General features: G+C 45.8%; 1 protein-coding gene across 3 annotated transcripts in view; it reads left to right on the top strand.

The window, feature by feature from the left end:
- The window catches only part of CTNND2 (catenin delta 2), a 453,358-nt gene that overhangs the window by 424,186 nt on the left and 12,005 nt on the right, over positions 1 to 17,167 (top strand). For all 3 annotated transcript variants that reach the window (XM_007115618.2, XM_028492809.1, XM_024125559.1), the window contains 2 exons: positions 11,273 to 11,399; positions 15,303 to 15,434. In XM_007115618.2, the coding sequence (XP_007115680.1) occupies positions 11,273 to 11,399; positions 15,303 to 15,434 (259 nt within the window). The remainder of the gene's footprint in view (positions 1 to 11,272; positions 11,400 to 15,302; positions 15,435 to 17,167) is intronic.

Genomic DNA, 17,167 nt, shown 5'->3' with positions numbered 1-17,167 from the left:
CAGATTTCCTCAAATGTCCAAACTACAGTGGATGAGAGAGTGGACACAGCGCTCCGTGTTGTCTTTCGCTGCTTCCAGGAGACTGACCTCTATATCTAGATGAGCCAGTGGTACTGATCCCTGCGAACTGAAGTCACAATTCAAGCTTCACGTCCCTCATCACCCTCACCTGCTGGATATTTAAAAATCAATACTGGATTGCAGCGAGAACTAGAAAGATTTTGAAATACTGTCGAGGAAAAAAGCACAACATGATCAAAATTCAAAATTTTGATCTTTAAGCTTTGCAGCAAGAAGAGCAAGAAATACTTTTATACTCGCTTTAGCATGTTGCCATTTTGAAAATAAAGAGATTTTTACTTGGGGAGTATCTAAGATGGTGATAGAAAGGTGGTAAATTCTCTATAGAAATAAATTAAACGACTGAATGTAGAGCTGTCATTTTAGCAAGGAAATTGCCTACCAGGAATTTATTAATCTTTCTACTGTGCTGGAAAATTCTTCACCCAGAGATGACCGGAAGGACGTGAAGACTTTTGGCCAGACTCTTAAACAGCCTGAGTGCAGTGTCCTCAAGACTCAAAATCGTAGCTCCTTGAGTTCTTTCTTTTCTAAATCACTGTGTGCCAAGCTGGGGTAGGAAACAAAAAGGCTGAGGTTAAACTCAGCTATGACACACGTTCGCGTGTTGATTTTTGTATCGACAGATAAGGTCCTCCTTCATGAGGTCCCCTAACCTCTCGGAGACAATTTGCAGACACTAATCATATGATATCTGTCCAAAAACAAAGGCACAAATGGGAACAGAAGCAAAAATCAATTGTGCAAAAGTGGAAATCGATGCACATGGCAGTTTCTAAACAAGAAGTGAGTAGTTAGAGCTGTTGTGAGACTGGACCTCCAAGTTGGGGAAAATTCTCGTGAGCGGTGTCCAAGCTGAGTGTTTCCTTCCTGCCTCTGCTCTGCCAGGTGGCTTTACTGTAACATTTTAAATCAGAACCTCCGAAAATACCCCAGAGACAGAAAGCAGAGGAAAAGGATTGAATCAGGAACTAGAAAACTCACTAAGCTTTTTTTTTTTTTTCTTGGAAGTATAATTGATTTACAATGTCATGTTAGTTTGAGGTGTACAGCAGGGTGATTCACTTATACATATATATACAGTTATATATATATGTATGTATACATAAACATACATACATATATATGTACGTGTATGTATATTCTTGTTCAGATTCTTTTCCATTATAGGTTATTACAAGATACTAAATGTAGTTCCGTATGCTCTACAGTAGGACCTTACCTTGTTGTTTATCTCTTTTATATATATTAGTGTGTATCTGTTCATACCAAACTCCTAATTTCTACACCCCCCCTTTCCCCTTTGGTAACCATAGTTTGTTTTCTATGTCTGTGAGTCTATTTCTGTTTTGTAAATAAGTTCATTTGCCTCATGTATTTAAATTCTACATATAAGTCATATCAAATGATATTTGTCTTTGTCTTTGACTTACTTCGCTCAGTATGATCATCTCTAGGTCCATCCATGTTGCTGCAAATGGCATTATTTCATTTTTTATGGCTGGGTAATATTCCATTGTGTACATGTACCACATCTTCTATATCCATTCACCTGTTGATGGGAGAGGACAGATCTATCATCTGTCATCTGTCCTTTCGGTTGCTTCCAAGTCTCGGCTACTGTAAACGGTGGCACTGTGAACATTGGGGTGCATATCTCTTTTCAAATTAGAAAAAAACTCACTAAGTTTAATGTAAATCTATCACCATTCTTATTATTTACTTTGGGCAGTTCATTCAGACTCACCCCACCTTTTCAGTGGATCCCAGTAGATGGGATGAACTACGTCTAAGAGAGCCTTAATTTGACTGGGGAGAAAGAACATGATCAATTTCTTCTCTCTTCCTACCTCCATCTGCCCCCCGCCCTCTCAGAAGCTGTCCCTTCCTGTGTCCCAATGACCCCCCCGCCATCAGGCTCTGGCAGGGAAGGGGAATTAGCAGAGAGGAGAGAGAGCCCGGCCCATGCGGTTGTAGCCTGGCATTGGTGTCCCGCCTATGACAGATGCCCACGTGCTGGCTCCTTCTCTCATGGGGGCAGTAGTGTGGTTTGCTCACCAGTACCAGCCTCCAAATGAGGACTCCTGGCCTGGACCTGGCCGCCTCCAGCTGACTGCTCCGAACTCTCCATCCACCTCAGGCTTCTGCTACTCTACTGCACGTAGACCAGAGTGGATATAGATTTTGCGCCCTGTAGCTTAGGTAGTTTGGGAAATCCTGTTTAAGAAGAATATACTTTATGAATATAAAATTTCCTACAGGCCTTGGAGGGGGGTCATGCAGTGGACAGGCCTGAGACCTAAGCTTCTTAAGCTCCATGGTCGGTCCACCTCTGGCACTGAGTCTCATAGTGCCAGAGGTGGGCCTGTGGTCAGGCAGGATAAGGAGGTCACTTCCCGGGCTTCAGGAGAGGAAGGATAGGGAACGCCCAGCCCACCGACTGCTTCCGAGGAAGCTCTCCCCACTGGCATTCTCCTCCCACTAGTGAATTCTCAGCCTAATCTTATATAATCTGGAGATGGAGCATGTCTTCATGCTGCAGAACCTTATTTTGTCCTCCACTTTCACAACTATGAATGGATGATCTAATTCTTCACTTTGAGGATATATATGGAGCAATGGGGCATCTGGTATTCACTGCTTTGGGACCTTAGCCAAAACATAGACAATGGAAGAAAATTATATTCACATCCTGTCGCAGTACCTTGTTGCAGGTATTTAATCATCTTAAGTTGTCCACAAGTCTAATCGATTGTGTCTCGCACACCCCAAATAAACATGGCTTTAAAACAAATTAATTGCTCTCTGTTAGTTTCCTATTGCTGCATTAACAGATTACAGCAAACTTAGTGGCTTCAAGAAACACAAATTCATGATCTTACAGTTCTCGAAGTCAGAAGGGCAAACTGGGTTTCACTGGGCTGAAATCAAAGTGTTGGTCCTGGATGCATCCCTTCCTGAAGCTGTCTAGAGAATCCATTTCCTTTTCCAGCTTCTGGAGGCTGCCACTCTCCTTGGCCAGTGGCCCCTTCCTCCATTTTCTAAGCCATCAGCATAGCTTCTTTGATTTTCTTTCTCTGCTTCTATGGTCACATCACCTTCTGTAAATGCCACCCTCTTGCATCTCTCTTTAAGGACCCTTGTGATTGCCTTGGGCCCACTCAGATAATTCGGAGTAATCTCCCTCTTTCAATATCTTTAACTTAATCACACCCGCAGAGTCCCTTTGCTACGTAAGGTAGCCTATCACAGGTTCTAGGTAACTAGGATATGGATATCTTTGGGGAGGTGTGCATTATTTAGCTGGATCTCCATCACATGGCCATACAAACTGCAAGGCAGGCTGGGACATGTGGTCCAGGTGTGTGTCTAGGAAGAAAAGTAAATGGATTTGTAGCAGTTCTGGCCACATCCTCCTCCCTTACACGATCTCCTCCCGGGCTTTTCCACTTCCACTCTCCCCTGGGTGTTCTCTGAACTTGCAAGCCTCCATCTCAGTCTTTTCTGCAGACTCCTGGTCTTCCCTGAGGCATCTTTGCTTTCCATCTTATACCATCTAGTGGAGATGACTTCATCTAGCCCATGGTTGTTTTTTGTTTGTTTGTTTTAATAAATTTATTTATTTATTTATTTTATTTTGGCTGCGTTGGGTCTTCGTTGCCACGTGGGCTTTCTTTAGTTGCGGCAAGCAGGGGCTACTCTTCGTTGTGGTGTGCGGGCCTCTCATTGCCGTGGCTTCTCTTGTTGCAGAGCACAGGCTCTAGGCGCATGGGCTTCAGTAGTTGTGGCACGTGGGCTCAGTAGTTGTGGCTCACGGGCTCTAGAGCACAGGCTCAGTAGTTGTGGAACACGGGCTTAGTTGCTCCGCGGCATGTGGGATCTTCCCGGACCAGGGCTCGAACCTGTGTCCCCTGCATTGGCAGGCAGATTCTTAACAACTGTGCCACTGGGGAAGCCCCTGGCCCATGGTTTTTAAATACATTTGAAGGCCAATGGCATCCACATTTATTTCTCTGTGTGGTCCTCACTCCTGAACTCTAAGCTTACACATACACAACAACCCACGTGACATCTCCACTGAACTAGCTCACAAGCTCTAACCTTCCACACATCTAACACGTACCTCTCAATATCTTCCCCCAATCTATTCTTCCTCCACTGTTGCCCATCTGTATAAAGAGCACCTAACCCACCTGGTTGTTCTTTCCAGAATTCCAGGAGTTATTTAATACCTCCTTTTTCCTTATCTCACCACGTTTGGCACCAAGCCCTCCTGATTCTATACTCTGAATATCTCTCAAATCCAGCTACCTCTCCCATCCTTATTTTCACATCATCTGTCCCTAGGCCTGATGAGATTGCTGCCTGCTTGGTTTCGTGGAATCTCCTTCACCATCTTCAATCTCTTTTCCCTTAAAAATTCAGAATACACTTTTATAAATCCAAACCTGACCCAGTCAGTCTCCTGATTAAAACTTCTCAGTGGCTTCCAGTTTCTCTCACTTTCCTACCCTTCTCTCCAAGCTCACCTTCCTCAACCTCAGTGCCTTTGCACTGCATGGGCGAAGGTTCATTCCTCAGCCAAGAATGCCTTCCCTCCTCTCCCACCAAGCCTGGCTATTTCAATCTCAGTTTGTCTCTTCCTCAAGGTAACCTCCCTCTCCAACTCTCCAAGGCTAGTAAAGATCCCTCATAATAACCTGTGCCTTTTTCTTCCTGGCTCTTTCAGAAATGCAATGTGATATAATCCTATTTTAAACGTCCATCTCCCCTCTATCTTCCCCTCAGGAGCCATGCCTACCTCTGTCTCTGTTCTCGCCCCTGTACCCAGCACAGGTACTTATTAATGTTTATTAAACAAATCCAACCATGTAGCTACCCCAGAGTTTAAGATCATCAGAGGGCTCATCCCGTGACTCCACTTCCATTTCCATGGTTTAAGGTATTCTGAAGCAGCGCGGAATGTGCAGACATTGAGGTTGGGACCCAGGGTGAGCTTTGAACTTGTTGGCCGCTGATACAAAATACCTGGCTTTTCAAATGTCAGAATGACTTTGCTGCTAGAAGCCAGACATTTGGATTTGTCAACTTGAAGATGGGCCTTTGTTCAGTTTCACACCAAATGTAACTTTGCAGCACTAGCTGGAACACAAAGGCCATTGTTAAAGATCATCTGCGTCAGATCTTTGTTTTAAGGCCTCCAAAGTGATGCCAGGGAAACAAAAGGCCTGAGCCGGTCTTATTTCAATTTGCCAGGTGGTTTTCTGCATTCCGTTTGGCACCAGTTACCTACTGGTAGTTAACCATGATATACTTTCTTCGACCAAATTATATCAATTTCTTTCCAACTTGTCAAATCTTCTCAGTAATATAGTTTCTTTAGAATTAGTTCAATGGTAATAAATTGAATTCCTAAAACGGATTTACTCAGTATTTGCTTTTAAAAGATGGTACATACTGCAGAAGACTCTTACCCTTATATGTCCTATACCTTTAAGTAGCCAAGTCAATTTAATTAAATTTCATTAGACGCACCAGAGCTGAAACAAACTAATGAAAGTAACCGGGTATGTCAGGTGGTATTTACTTCTGCAAATACTTCCTTTTGGCCCTTAAGATTTAGTTTAAATAGTTAACTCTAATAGCTTTTGGAATTGTTGATGGAATTAGTTTTAATGAATCTTTTAACAGTTTACCTTAACAATAGATGGAAGCTTGTTTTATTATAGCCAAGAGGAGCTGTGGTCTCACCGACAGGCAAAATCCGGCTTGGTCTTCTATCACAGAGACTCTGAATATTCTATTTCCGTGTTTCTCTCTATAATACCTTTTACTGAAGTAAGGAGGATGTTTGTATACCTACCGCTACTTTGGAATCTTTTCTTTCTCTTCATGTGATTACATCAATAGGTTTATTCCACTTAAAAAATGACTGGAAAACTGGCACAATTTTGAGCAATGAAGTTTTTCTTAAGCGAGCAGTATCTCAGCTGGTTCCCTTTTTCAGCGGATGGCAACAACTCAGGTTTTAACTTTCATTTGAAAAATAGGTTCCCGACGGAGTGATTGAAGTACAAGCTGTAAGTGTTCTGGGTTGAATGAGTGGATGAACTTGGTTTGCTTAAAGCCCCAAGGATTTTCACCACACTTTCTTTATATCTCAAGTCATCATAGCAAATTAGAATTGACAAGCTCTATGGGCCGAGAGACTTCAAGGACAGCTAACACAAAAAGCTTGTATTTGTTACTTCAGAACTCAAGAGTCTCTGTATGCCTCCTGAGAAATCCTTGTTTAGATGCCAGCTAAATCTTATCAAATTAAGGAAGCTCCAGGGCTGTTTTCAAAAGGAGGAAAAACATATACTGGCATAACAGTGTCTTAGTATCTATTTCAGGGGCCAATTAAGATCCTCAGTGGAAAGAACAACTATTCTCCATTTTCAACGTAAATTATTTTCTGAAGCTTTTGTCCAAGTCAGAGATGTCACTTATCACTAGAAAAGATTTGTTACATCTAAATTCGAAGTATAGAAGATAAAACTTCCAAAACTCACTTTGAAAACAGAACTGCAAATGGGAACCTCCCCATTTAACTTATCCATCACAGCTGTAGATATTCACTAACTTTGTCACCTTCCACCCCACCGTTGTCTAGTCACTGAAGGGCACCTCTTCGAGAGGTCAGAGATCACAACATAAGTAACGTGAAATCCCATGCCCTGTTTGTTTGGTTTTAAAAAAATTTTTATTGGTGTATAGTTGATTTAAAATGTTGCATTAGTTTCTGCTGTACAGCAGGGTAAATCAGTTATACGTATACATATATCCACCCATGCCCTGTTAAGCTCATCTCCTGAAGCACGGTGATGAAGATTTGGTATTTAACCCCTTTTCTCTAGCCTCCCTCATCAGCCGATTCTCCGAACAGCCCTTGAGGTAGTCACTCTTCCTCTCCACTTTCGCCCTAAACTCTTTGTTACGCGGATTGAACAAGCTCTCTCCCTAATCTCTTTTCCCTCCTGGTCCAGCTGGCAGTGTCCTTCTCCATCCCTTCTCTGATCCAGCGCTAGGGGCGGGGCCCACTGCCCTGCCCCGCTGGCAGTGACAGGATGCTCTTTGGCGGTCAGGGAGGAGAAGGTCTGGGAACACTCCCGCCTGGCTCGTTTCATTCCGTCACAGCCACGTGCCCTGCGCACCTCCTGTTGGCACGCACAGCGCCCTGTTCCCGCTCCAGAGCAGCGACCCTGGGCATCAGTGTTCCGTGCCCGGTAATATTCCCACAAGGGGACCCCCTCCAGAAACCAGCCCATCAGTCCAGTGGACACACGTCACACCTCACAGCAGGTGGGCTCCTATACCCAAACTGAAGGACGTTGGAGCATATCTAATGAGAAATGTGATGCGCTCCCCCTTCTCCTCCTTTTTCCCCAGCTCTCCTAAGGATTGTGTTTGGGGGAAACTGAGTGCATTTGCTGTGGACAGGGGCTCGTGGTTTCTGAGCTGCAGGATGCAAGAAGCAGTAGAGATTGGGGGCGGGGCACGTGCAAGAGGTAAAGATATACGTGCTCTGAGAGCTGTGAATGGGATCAGCACCAAGCCAGGCCCAGATGTGGCAGGTATAGCGATGCACCAGAATTATTTACAAGAGTGGTTAAAGAGGAGACAATTTTATACACCTCACATTGAAACATGGGGAACGGAGAGAAATTACCATTTCACGTAGAGTAGGCAATCCGTAGGCTTTTTTCTTTCTTTCTTTTTTTTTTTTTTTTTTTTTTTTTGGTACCAGTTTACCTAAACCAACACTGCCTTCAGCCCAGCAGTAAGTATTAAGTATGTCGTAAAGGACAGATACACCAACAGCAGCAGATGAGACTGATGAGGTTGCTCTAAGCTAAAATTAAGAAAACAAAAAACTGTAAGGCTCGGATAACCTTCATTTGTTATAGAACTCTAATAAGACTGTAAGAACTGTGGAGTCAGCAGTAAAGACTATGACACTGATTATCATTGCATTCATAACAATTAATGCGGTCATCTTAAATCATTGAATCCATCTAGCAGCATTTATTAGGCACTTCTGTATTGCAGCTACTAGGCTAGAGACCAGGAAATAATACGGCCCAGCCCTGCCTCACAGCTGGGCAGACGGACAGGCTTGCAGCGGACGTAAGTGTGAGGTCATAGCATTTTGTTCATAGCAGGCAAGGAAAACCATAGCTGTATTGCTAAAAGCTCCCCTGAACCTCAGAGGCATAATTCATTTAGCAAGAGCGATTGAATGAACACGTGCTGCCTGCCTTCTGTTTACCTAGCACAGAACTGAGCCGAGAGAGTAAGATTTGACAGAAAAAAGAGAAGGTGTTGTGTCAGGTCTCAGAGCTGCCTGATCAAAGGTGGAGACTGGGAAATTGAGCCACATGGTGACTGCTGGGTAATCGGGTGTGATTGGGGCTCACTGCAGCAGGAGGGATGGGGGGGCACCTCTCTGCTCTGAGGTTGGACCTATTTTTGTTCCTGTAGAAGTCAGTGCCTTATCTGCCACTGCGAAATGGAGTCGAAGACCTAAGGGCCTCCCAGGATTTAGCCCTGTAAAGTGTATTCTGTATCCCTATTAGTCACTGCCAAATATGCATGGAAACTCCAAGCCAGTGGCCCCCAGCCACGCTCTTCATTAATATCGCCTGAGTGCTTTTGAAAATACCGACGCCCAGACCTTACTCAGAACAATTGCAACAGAATCTCAGAGCCCGAGGCCCAGGCAGGACTATATTTAAAACTCCCCGAGCTGACTGAATCATTTTGCCCTTAATTTATGGAAAAGAAACCGAGACAGAGCTGACCAGTCATCGTGGGTCGTGGGACAGAAGGGCTGACTTGAACAATTGTCTAATTCCACCTCTCTCAACGGAGACACCCAAGGTGAAAGCCGGTTTGAGCCTTGACAAACAGCTCTATTCATTTCTTTGCACACAAACCTAAGATATTCACGTGCTGATCTGAATTGAATGTCCTGCACGGTTTCCAGAATAAGAGGCTATGGGGCGGGGGTGTGCTGTACTAGCCTCGTGTAGACGGGTCTGAAAACCACTTAGCCCCTTCATCTGGGCTCTGTTGGTGGAAGTCTCTCCAGTAACACAGTCCTCGTGGAGATGTTTATGGGGTGGTAAAAAATATGTATAAAAAGGAGATGGTTATAAATTCAGGGACCTCAAAACACTTAAGGGAAAGATCTGTAGGAAATAGAGCGGCCACCATGTCGTCAGACTGTGAGGACCCAATGGTCATGAGGCTGTGAAGAAAGTTGCCTTGATTCTCGCACTTTCTGGACCATTGAGAGTAACGATGAGGATGGGAGTAGCTTTGGGGAATAAAACAATTTCATAAAGAAACACGCCGGGAACTTTCATACAGAAGCTGAAACTGGTGGAAGGACAGTAAAAGGGTAAGATAAAGAAAATCAGATTATTTCTGGTGGCAATTTAAAGTTCAGTGACTTTGAAATCCTCTTCTCTTTTGGATTTCTATCTCTTATACTTGGAACAGTTTAACAACCTCCAGTTTTAAGTTTAATGTGTTAAAAATAAAAACCAATCTGAGGTGCAGATATCATATCACATTTTTGACATCTTGGCTGTGTCTTGTGCTGAAGGGCACAGCTTTGTGGTCATTTTGCTGGAGGTGAAAGACAGATATTGAAACAGTTCTCTGTCATCAATATTAAGGATTAACGGCCCTGCCCTAGGTACTGCGGCTATTCTTCATCTGTTTCCTTCCTTGAACTTTCTTATCTAAGCCAAGGGGTGGTATGAAGGGGAACTGGGGTTAAGCACCCAGTAGAATTTGGGGAACAACCTCTGGTCTACAGAGACTTAAAATGTTAAAAAGAAAACATCATCATCAAAGAGGCAAATAGGGCTTCCCTGGTGGCGCAGTGGTTAAGAATCTGCCTGCCAATGCAGGGGACACAGGTTCGAGCCCTGGTCTGGGAAGATCCCACATGCCGCAGAGCAACTAAGCCCGTGCACCACAACTACTGAGCCTGCGCTCTAGAGCCCGCGAGCCACAACTACTGAGCCCGCGTGCCACAACTACTGAATCCCACGCGCCTAGAGCCCGTGCTCCGCAACAAGAGAAGCCACCGCAATGAGAAGCCCGTGCACCGCAACAAAGAGTAGACCCCGCTCGCCGCAACTAGAGAAAGCCCGCGCGCAGCAACGAAGACCCAACGCGGCCACGAAGACCCAACGCAGCCAAGAATAAATAATTTATTTAAAAAGAGGCAAATAATGATTTAAAAGCTATGTGCCCAAGTTTTGTGTGTTTCTGTAAACCACTTTCAAGTCTTTCTGAATGACAGTGGGAAGTAAGTGAATAATAAATTTATTGCAGGCTGGCTAGATAACAAGTATGTCCATGGCTGGTTGGTTAAAAGAAATGTTAGCTCAGCAATAACTTTCCCAAAGAAAATATATCTTCATGTCCTTCTTCTTTCGAAAGCAAAACATTTTTTTTTCAGTAGAATGACTAAAAATTTCATGCAGTGAAAGATGTCAAGGGTCATGAGATCTACCCTCCAGGTAGTTATTCAGCATCACTAAAACGAGTGTAGATTTATCTGTACCCTGGTCTCTAGCATCCAAGGTTACACTTTTCCATGACGTGTGGAAGGATGTGCCGTCGGAATTAAAACTGAGGTCCCTTCTGGGCACTGGTGACGGTAGTGATGTTGGAAGTCTTTGTTTAGTCATCACACCTTTCTCTCTGCACCAGTGAATGAGGGGGAAGATGGAACGGGAACCAGGTCGCCTTCCTTGCTCCTCCAGGGGCTCCCAAGCTGTGGCTCAGGAAACGGCTCGAATCCAGAGCCTTAACTGGGTTTCCACTCTGCCCTGTTCCCCAGGCTCCCCCTTCCCCACCTCCATTCAAGTTTCTGTGCCCACAGGCATATGATTACTGGCCATAAACAGAGGTGTCTGGCTGGGGCAACATTCTCGGTGCCTCTGACACTCCCTGTCATCCTCAGGTGTCCGCTAATCCCAGCACCCACAGGTGGAGATCTGAGATCTGAGATCTCTCCTGACAGACTGGAGAAATGTTTTGCAAATTCCAATGCTTGGAACGTCCAAGTGTGAGGAGGTGAGACATCTCTCTGCCTTCCCCAGTTAATAGGAGCTGCTGTCTATTGCAGGACGGATGGTCACAATATCACTTCGTAGCCTCATCTTCAACCATCGAGAGGGATCGGCAAAGACCCTACTCCTCCTCCCGCACACCCTCCATCTCCCCTGTGCGCGTGTCTCCCAACAACCGCTCAGGTAAGAGGGGCCCCGGGCCAGTGGCTTCTTCTCTTGGATCCAAGGCCCCCCTCCCCGACCCCTTAGCTGACCCCACAGACAGGAGGGCCATCCCAACCGGGACACTTGCTAGAAATATCAAATGCATCTGTTTTCTTTTTATAGTGGTGGTGACTTTGTATCATACATACACAGACTCAGAACAAACATCTTTCTAACAGGTTTCTAAAATCCTCTAACAACAGGTGTCACAGGCATGAAATGCACATACTGGACCTGCATTCAGGGAGGAATAGGAATATATAAAACCGCCAAGTGTTTGCAAATCAGGGTTTTCCATGGACATTTTACCCACTTAAGATAGTTTAGGTTGCATTTTATTGATTAGGTGTGGGATAACAGAGTAGGGGAGAGAGGGTGTGCTCTTTCCTCCTTGAGAATGACCTATGTTTGAAAACCGTCATTGAGGCTTTCGTTACTGTTCCGTACCTGATTTGCTTTTTATTATTACCTGTAAACCAGCAGATACATCATTTCATATATTCATATTACAATCAACTGTAACTTTTAAATCATTCAATTTAACTTTTTCTAATTTTATTTCATTCTTTTAAATTTTTTTATCCAAGTATAGTTGATGTACAATATTATATAAGTTACAGGTGTACAATACAATGATTCACAATTTTTAAAGGTTATACTCCATTTATAGTTACTGTACAATATTGGCTGTGTTCCCTGTGTTGCACAGTATGTCCTCATAGCTTATTTTATACATAATAGTTTATACTTCCTAATCCCCTACTGCTATATTGCTCCTCCCCCCTTGTCTCATTCTTATTAAATTTGGAACTAACTTTTCTTATCTCCTTGTAAAGATACCTTATTTTTACACCCTTTTTCAGTCACATTATGTGATGCCAAGGATTAAAGACATAATTAAAGGCAAAATATGAGCACACTGTTTAGTATATAAGTGATATAGATTTTATTGTTGTTTTATTCAATGTATAATAAATAATTTTATATGGGCGAACACACACACGCACAGATAGAGGCTTTTATTTAAGAAAAGTTTCTCCTTGCTCTTCGCTGCCCTCCTCCTGCTGAGGAAACTATATTTTCTGGGCTGGGTCTCAAGGGCGTGGTACGGAGCACTCCCCAGCAGGGTGGCCCCTCTGCCCTTGAGGATGTTTGTCATGAAACTTTACGCCATACTTTACTGTCATAACGATGGGGAGAATCAGAAACGAATGGGGAATATTTGACTGACTGAAATAGATTACCCTCTCCCAGCCCCGTGAAAACTTATCTTTTTAGCGCGGTGTTATCGCTTCTAACGTTTAGCCCCACGCTGAACGAGAATTAGGAAGCCCCGTGTAACTGGAGGAACTTCCACCTGCCTCAGAAGCATGGAGGTGGCCTTTTGCACATGTTATTTTCATAGTTCGTAAAAAGATAAAGAGCAGTGAGTCTTGGAAGCTAAAGGACAGTGTCTTTAAGAGCTCTAATTATGAAGAACCAATCAGTGTCAGGAAGATGGAATAATATAATAGATTGGAAGGCGCCCAGAAAGAGAAGCAGCGCCTTACAGGATGTCAGCATCCCAGGGATGCAGGTAGGGCACTGCCTGGTGGTACCCAGGCAAGGCACTTCAAAGACACCTAATAAACGCTTGTTGGCGTGATGTGATTTTTCCAGGAGTATCCTCCTGGTTTACCGGAGACTCGGACCGCTGTGTGTGAGGTCTCAGGAGATAATTACACACTTGACATAGTTTAGTAAACCCCACCATCTGTGCAATATCGGATTCTCATTTTAAAAGCTTTGGTCAAGAGGCTCCAAAATATTGTCCCTTAACGATTGCCTGGCAGTGACTCATAAAAGGGCAATCAGAAATTCAGATCTTTATGCAGAAGATCTAGGAGCAAGGGCAGGAGGGGACTCTCCCCAGAGAGGAAGATGGAGAGAGAAGAGAGGAGATAGGGCAGAGGTGGAGGGGGTGAGTGAGACGCAGCAGCCCGTGTTCTGAGAACACGCAGGAACTGGACCCAGAGCCCAGTTGAGTTACGTGGAACAATTGCAGGTTTCTTCCCTGCCTTCTCATTGGATTTACACGCAGGGATTCTGGTGCCACTGGCTGGGGGGCATGTTCAAGCATCAGTGTATTTTTAAGTATTCTAGGTAACTAATTCTGATGGGCAGCTAGGATTGGAAATCTCTGAGGGTTTCAAGATCTCAGCAGTGAGCCTTGATTTTATTTGACAGGTCTGAGAGGTGGGTAGGGGGCCTTTCAGGAAAGGATGGGCAAAGGCCCCCTTTGTTACCTTCCCAGCGCTTGGCTAAGACATCCACTGAGCTGTCTTCTGGTTTCACTTCCTCACCCGATGAAGAGCTCCTCAACTTCAGAAAGCGTGCTGTGACTCGTGTTTTTGTCCCCCGTGTCTAGCACGGGGCTTTGCACATAGAAGATACTACGTTTGGTGAAATGTATCAAGTGACTCAGATAGGCAGCAAGCAGGCCCAGTGGGCTGCAGCTGGGGGACCCTGCAGAGGGTGTGAACGAACAGCTGAAGGGCAAACTGAGGCTTGACTGGGGAGGGGCTTGGACACTAGTGAAGGAAAATGAGCTTTATCCTAAAACTCGGAGTTCCCCAGAGATCCACCAGGCATGCTTGCTAAATTTGGACTCCTAGGCCCAGCTGAAAATTCAGATTCACAAGGTCCAGGGTCGGGTTTTGTGATCCCCAGGTTCTCAGGTGAGTCTTAAGGTTAAACAAGCTTATGAAGCACTGCCCTCGGGCATGGAAGCTGGGGAAGGCTCTGGGCCCGAAGAGTAGCACGGCTGCGCTCAGAATGGGTGAGACGCAATTGACTAAGCTTGGGATGCGAGTGGCCCCATTGAGGAGCAAGGAGACCAATGTGAGGTCAGCCCACAGGATGGGCGCACGGTAGCTGCCTTAGCGCCGGCCCACACACTTAACCTCCACTTCTCCCAGCACATCTCTGCACTGGCAGGGCGGCTTAGTTGCTCACAATCCATCTGATCTTTAAAGAAAACTAAACCTCTTTTTGTTTGCTTCCTTAAGTCCAAGTTCAGGTTTTCCTCTGTTCTGGGCCCAGTTTGTTAAAGAATCGTGGAATTCCTAAGGGAATCCTCTAATCACAGCCCATCACTGAAGACACGAAGACACAAACGGTTGGCAGGGCTCAGTCCCCAGGTCCGACAGGCAGCGAGGGACCGGGGCGCAAGGTGTGTGTGGGAGATCGTTAGGGGAGTTTGAGATGGAGCAAGGACCCCCATCATCAGGAGACAGGTGCTCTCACACCACACCCCCCAGCCCAGCCCCCAGGCTGATGGAGAAGACCTCGGTGGGTGGGGCTCTACTGGTCCCCCACGTCATCCTCTGCCTTCCTATAGGGCCGTTTCTGCGTGAAACGTGTTTAAGTAAAAGCGCGTCTGATTTAATCAGGGATTCTTCAGTATCAGTAATCGCTCCTCTGAAACACATCTAATTTTTTCAAAGGAAGGAAGGAAGAAGAAAAGAAAGGAGGGAGGGGAAAGAAAGGAAAAGAAAAAAGAAAGAAAAAGCAACCAAGACGGATCTCATTCTTGAAACTGTCCTTGCGCAGGTCACATCCCCACGAGGATGTCTCTGTAGGGAAGGTGCTCCCAGGATATAGTCCCTAATTCCCTGCCTCCAAGTTGCGTGTCCCCTTAACTCTAAAGCACCAAGTGACATGGAGTAAGGGAAGGGGGAAAGACAAGAACCAAAAGAACAAAAATAAAAATCGACAGGTCCACGTACACATACTGACCTGTGTTGAGCCAGGTGCATTTATGACTTTACCTGTTTGTGTGAAAAAGCTATACGTGCTGTGGAATGAGACACAGAAAGTCATCCTTCCGATTTCTTTATGTAGCAAGTGCCCCAGCTTCACCTCGGGAAATGATCAGCCTCAAAGAAAGAAAAACAGACTATGAGTCCACTGGCAGCAACGCCACTTACCACGGAACTAAAGGAGAACACACTTCCAGGAAAGACACCATGACAGGTGAGCTTGGCTGTGCACGGTTCCTCTGCAGAGTTCGTGACAGGACCTGGGGCAGGGCAGAGGGCTGGGACCTCAGGCTTCAGCTGTGCTTGGCAGCTCGGCAGGACTTGAGAGCTTGATAGCGAAGATTCCCAGGGATTGGCCGTGAGGAGATGAAGCTGGAGGTATAAAAACGGAGCATCTTATTCCTGGAATAGCTAAGAGAAAATGCTCTCTGCACACATTTTTTTCTTCTTTCTTTCCCTACCCCTTTCCTTCTCACTTGCCCAGTTCGTGATATTTTCTTAAACTAGAGAACGAGGTCACCATAGATTTCTTCTTCGTTGACATGACCCAAGATGGTGGGCCAAGCTTTGCCCATTAGGATGGGGAGGAGAAAGAGGACAAGAAAAGGAAGGGAGGGAAGGGGAGGGGAGGGCAGAGAAGCAGAGGAAGAGAGGATTTCAGGGAAACCCACAGAACTGCTGTGGGCATTTTCCCCTCTTGACATGAAACCACTCTCTGGCCATGACAAATTCCCAGGAAGATTCATCAGAACCACTGACCTCAGTTTCCCTAGGGAGGCACTGATCTTTCACGCACCTTCGTCCTTCACTCCCCCAACCGCACCCATTGGCTCATCAGCGGGGACTCTGTGGAGGCCAACATGGGTGCCATTTACCCCCGCGCGCCCTGGCCAGCCCTCCTCGTGGCCAGCCTTCACTCAGCTCTCCTTGGGGTGGGGCTCGAGGTCCACATTCATCGGCCCCTCCAGGCTCCCCCCACGCCTCCCTCCTGCCCCGGTTCGCTCCTCGTCCAGGAGCACGATTTGGCGTTATTGATGGGGGGCAGGGCGGCGGGGGTTATGCCTTGAAAGCAGAGCTGCGGCAACCATCAGGGTCTCTAACCAGCGATTCCGCACCCTCCTTTGCCGCATGGATGTGGAGATGGGCCCCTCCTGACAGCAGACCATAGGGACTTCAACAGAACAGGGTCAGATTAGGGCATTCATAAAACTGCAGTACAAGGGTGCAACCCTAAACAGACACTGAGACCCTCTTATTCCGAAGAATCTTAAAAGCGTGTGGTAAGTCTCCCTGATATTATTTAGGTGCAGACCTGCAGGGAAACAGAATAGACAAATTGGATGATTTATTGACACGTCTTTTGGACGCAGGACGTCTAAGATAAACTTTTCTCGTGGTAACTGTATTTACCCCAGAGGCCGTGGTTTCCATGGTAACTCTCCCCGGCTGCAGAAAGGAGAGCCTCATAAACAGATGCTCGTGGTACCCAGCCCAGCTCAGCGCTCTGCCTCCACGTACACACTCCACCAGGGAACGCCTCACCCTCACGCCTGAAACGTCCCCTGAATGGAGAACTGAACGCATGGCGTAGGACATACCTTCTTTTTTTTTTTTTTTCGCCGTGTCCCGCAGCATGTGGGAGCTTAGTTCCCCGACCAGGGATTGAACCCGCACCCCCTGCACTGGAAGTGCAGAGTCTTAAGCATTGAACCGCCAGGGAAGTCCAACATAGGACGTACCTTCTGATTCTCGTTCTCTGGTTCTCTCTTCCCCATACGTGTTGTCGCCTGTTGTAGCTGAGCATGAACAAAGAAGCTCATGAATCTGAATGCCAAGTCCCTGGAGTCGAGATATTCGGTGGAGAATCTAATTTGTACTGATTACTCCAGAGCAGTGGTGACACGAGATTCACCTGACCCCTTTGTTTTTCGATTATTATCGCCCTAG

This window comes from Physeter macrocephalus, chromosome 8 (assembly GCF_002837175.3).
Source record: "Physeter macrocephalus isolate SW-GA chromosome 8, ASM283717v5, whole genome shotgun sequence".
Taxonomy (NCBI): Eukaryota; Metazoa; Chordata; class Mammalia; order Artiodactyla; family Physeteridae; genus Physeter; species Physeter macrocephalus.
The sequence above is the reverse complement of the archived record's forward strand: the minus strand, read 5'-3'. Positions and strand labels throughout refer to the sequence as shown.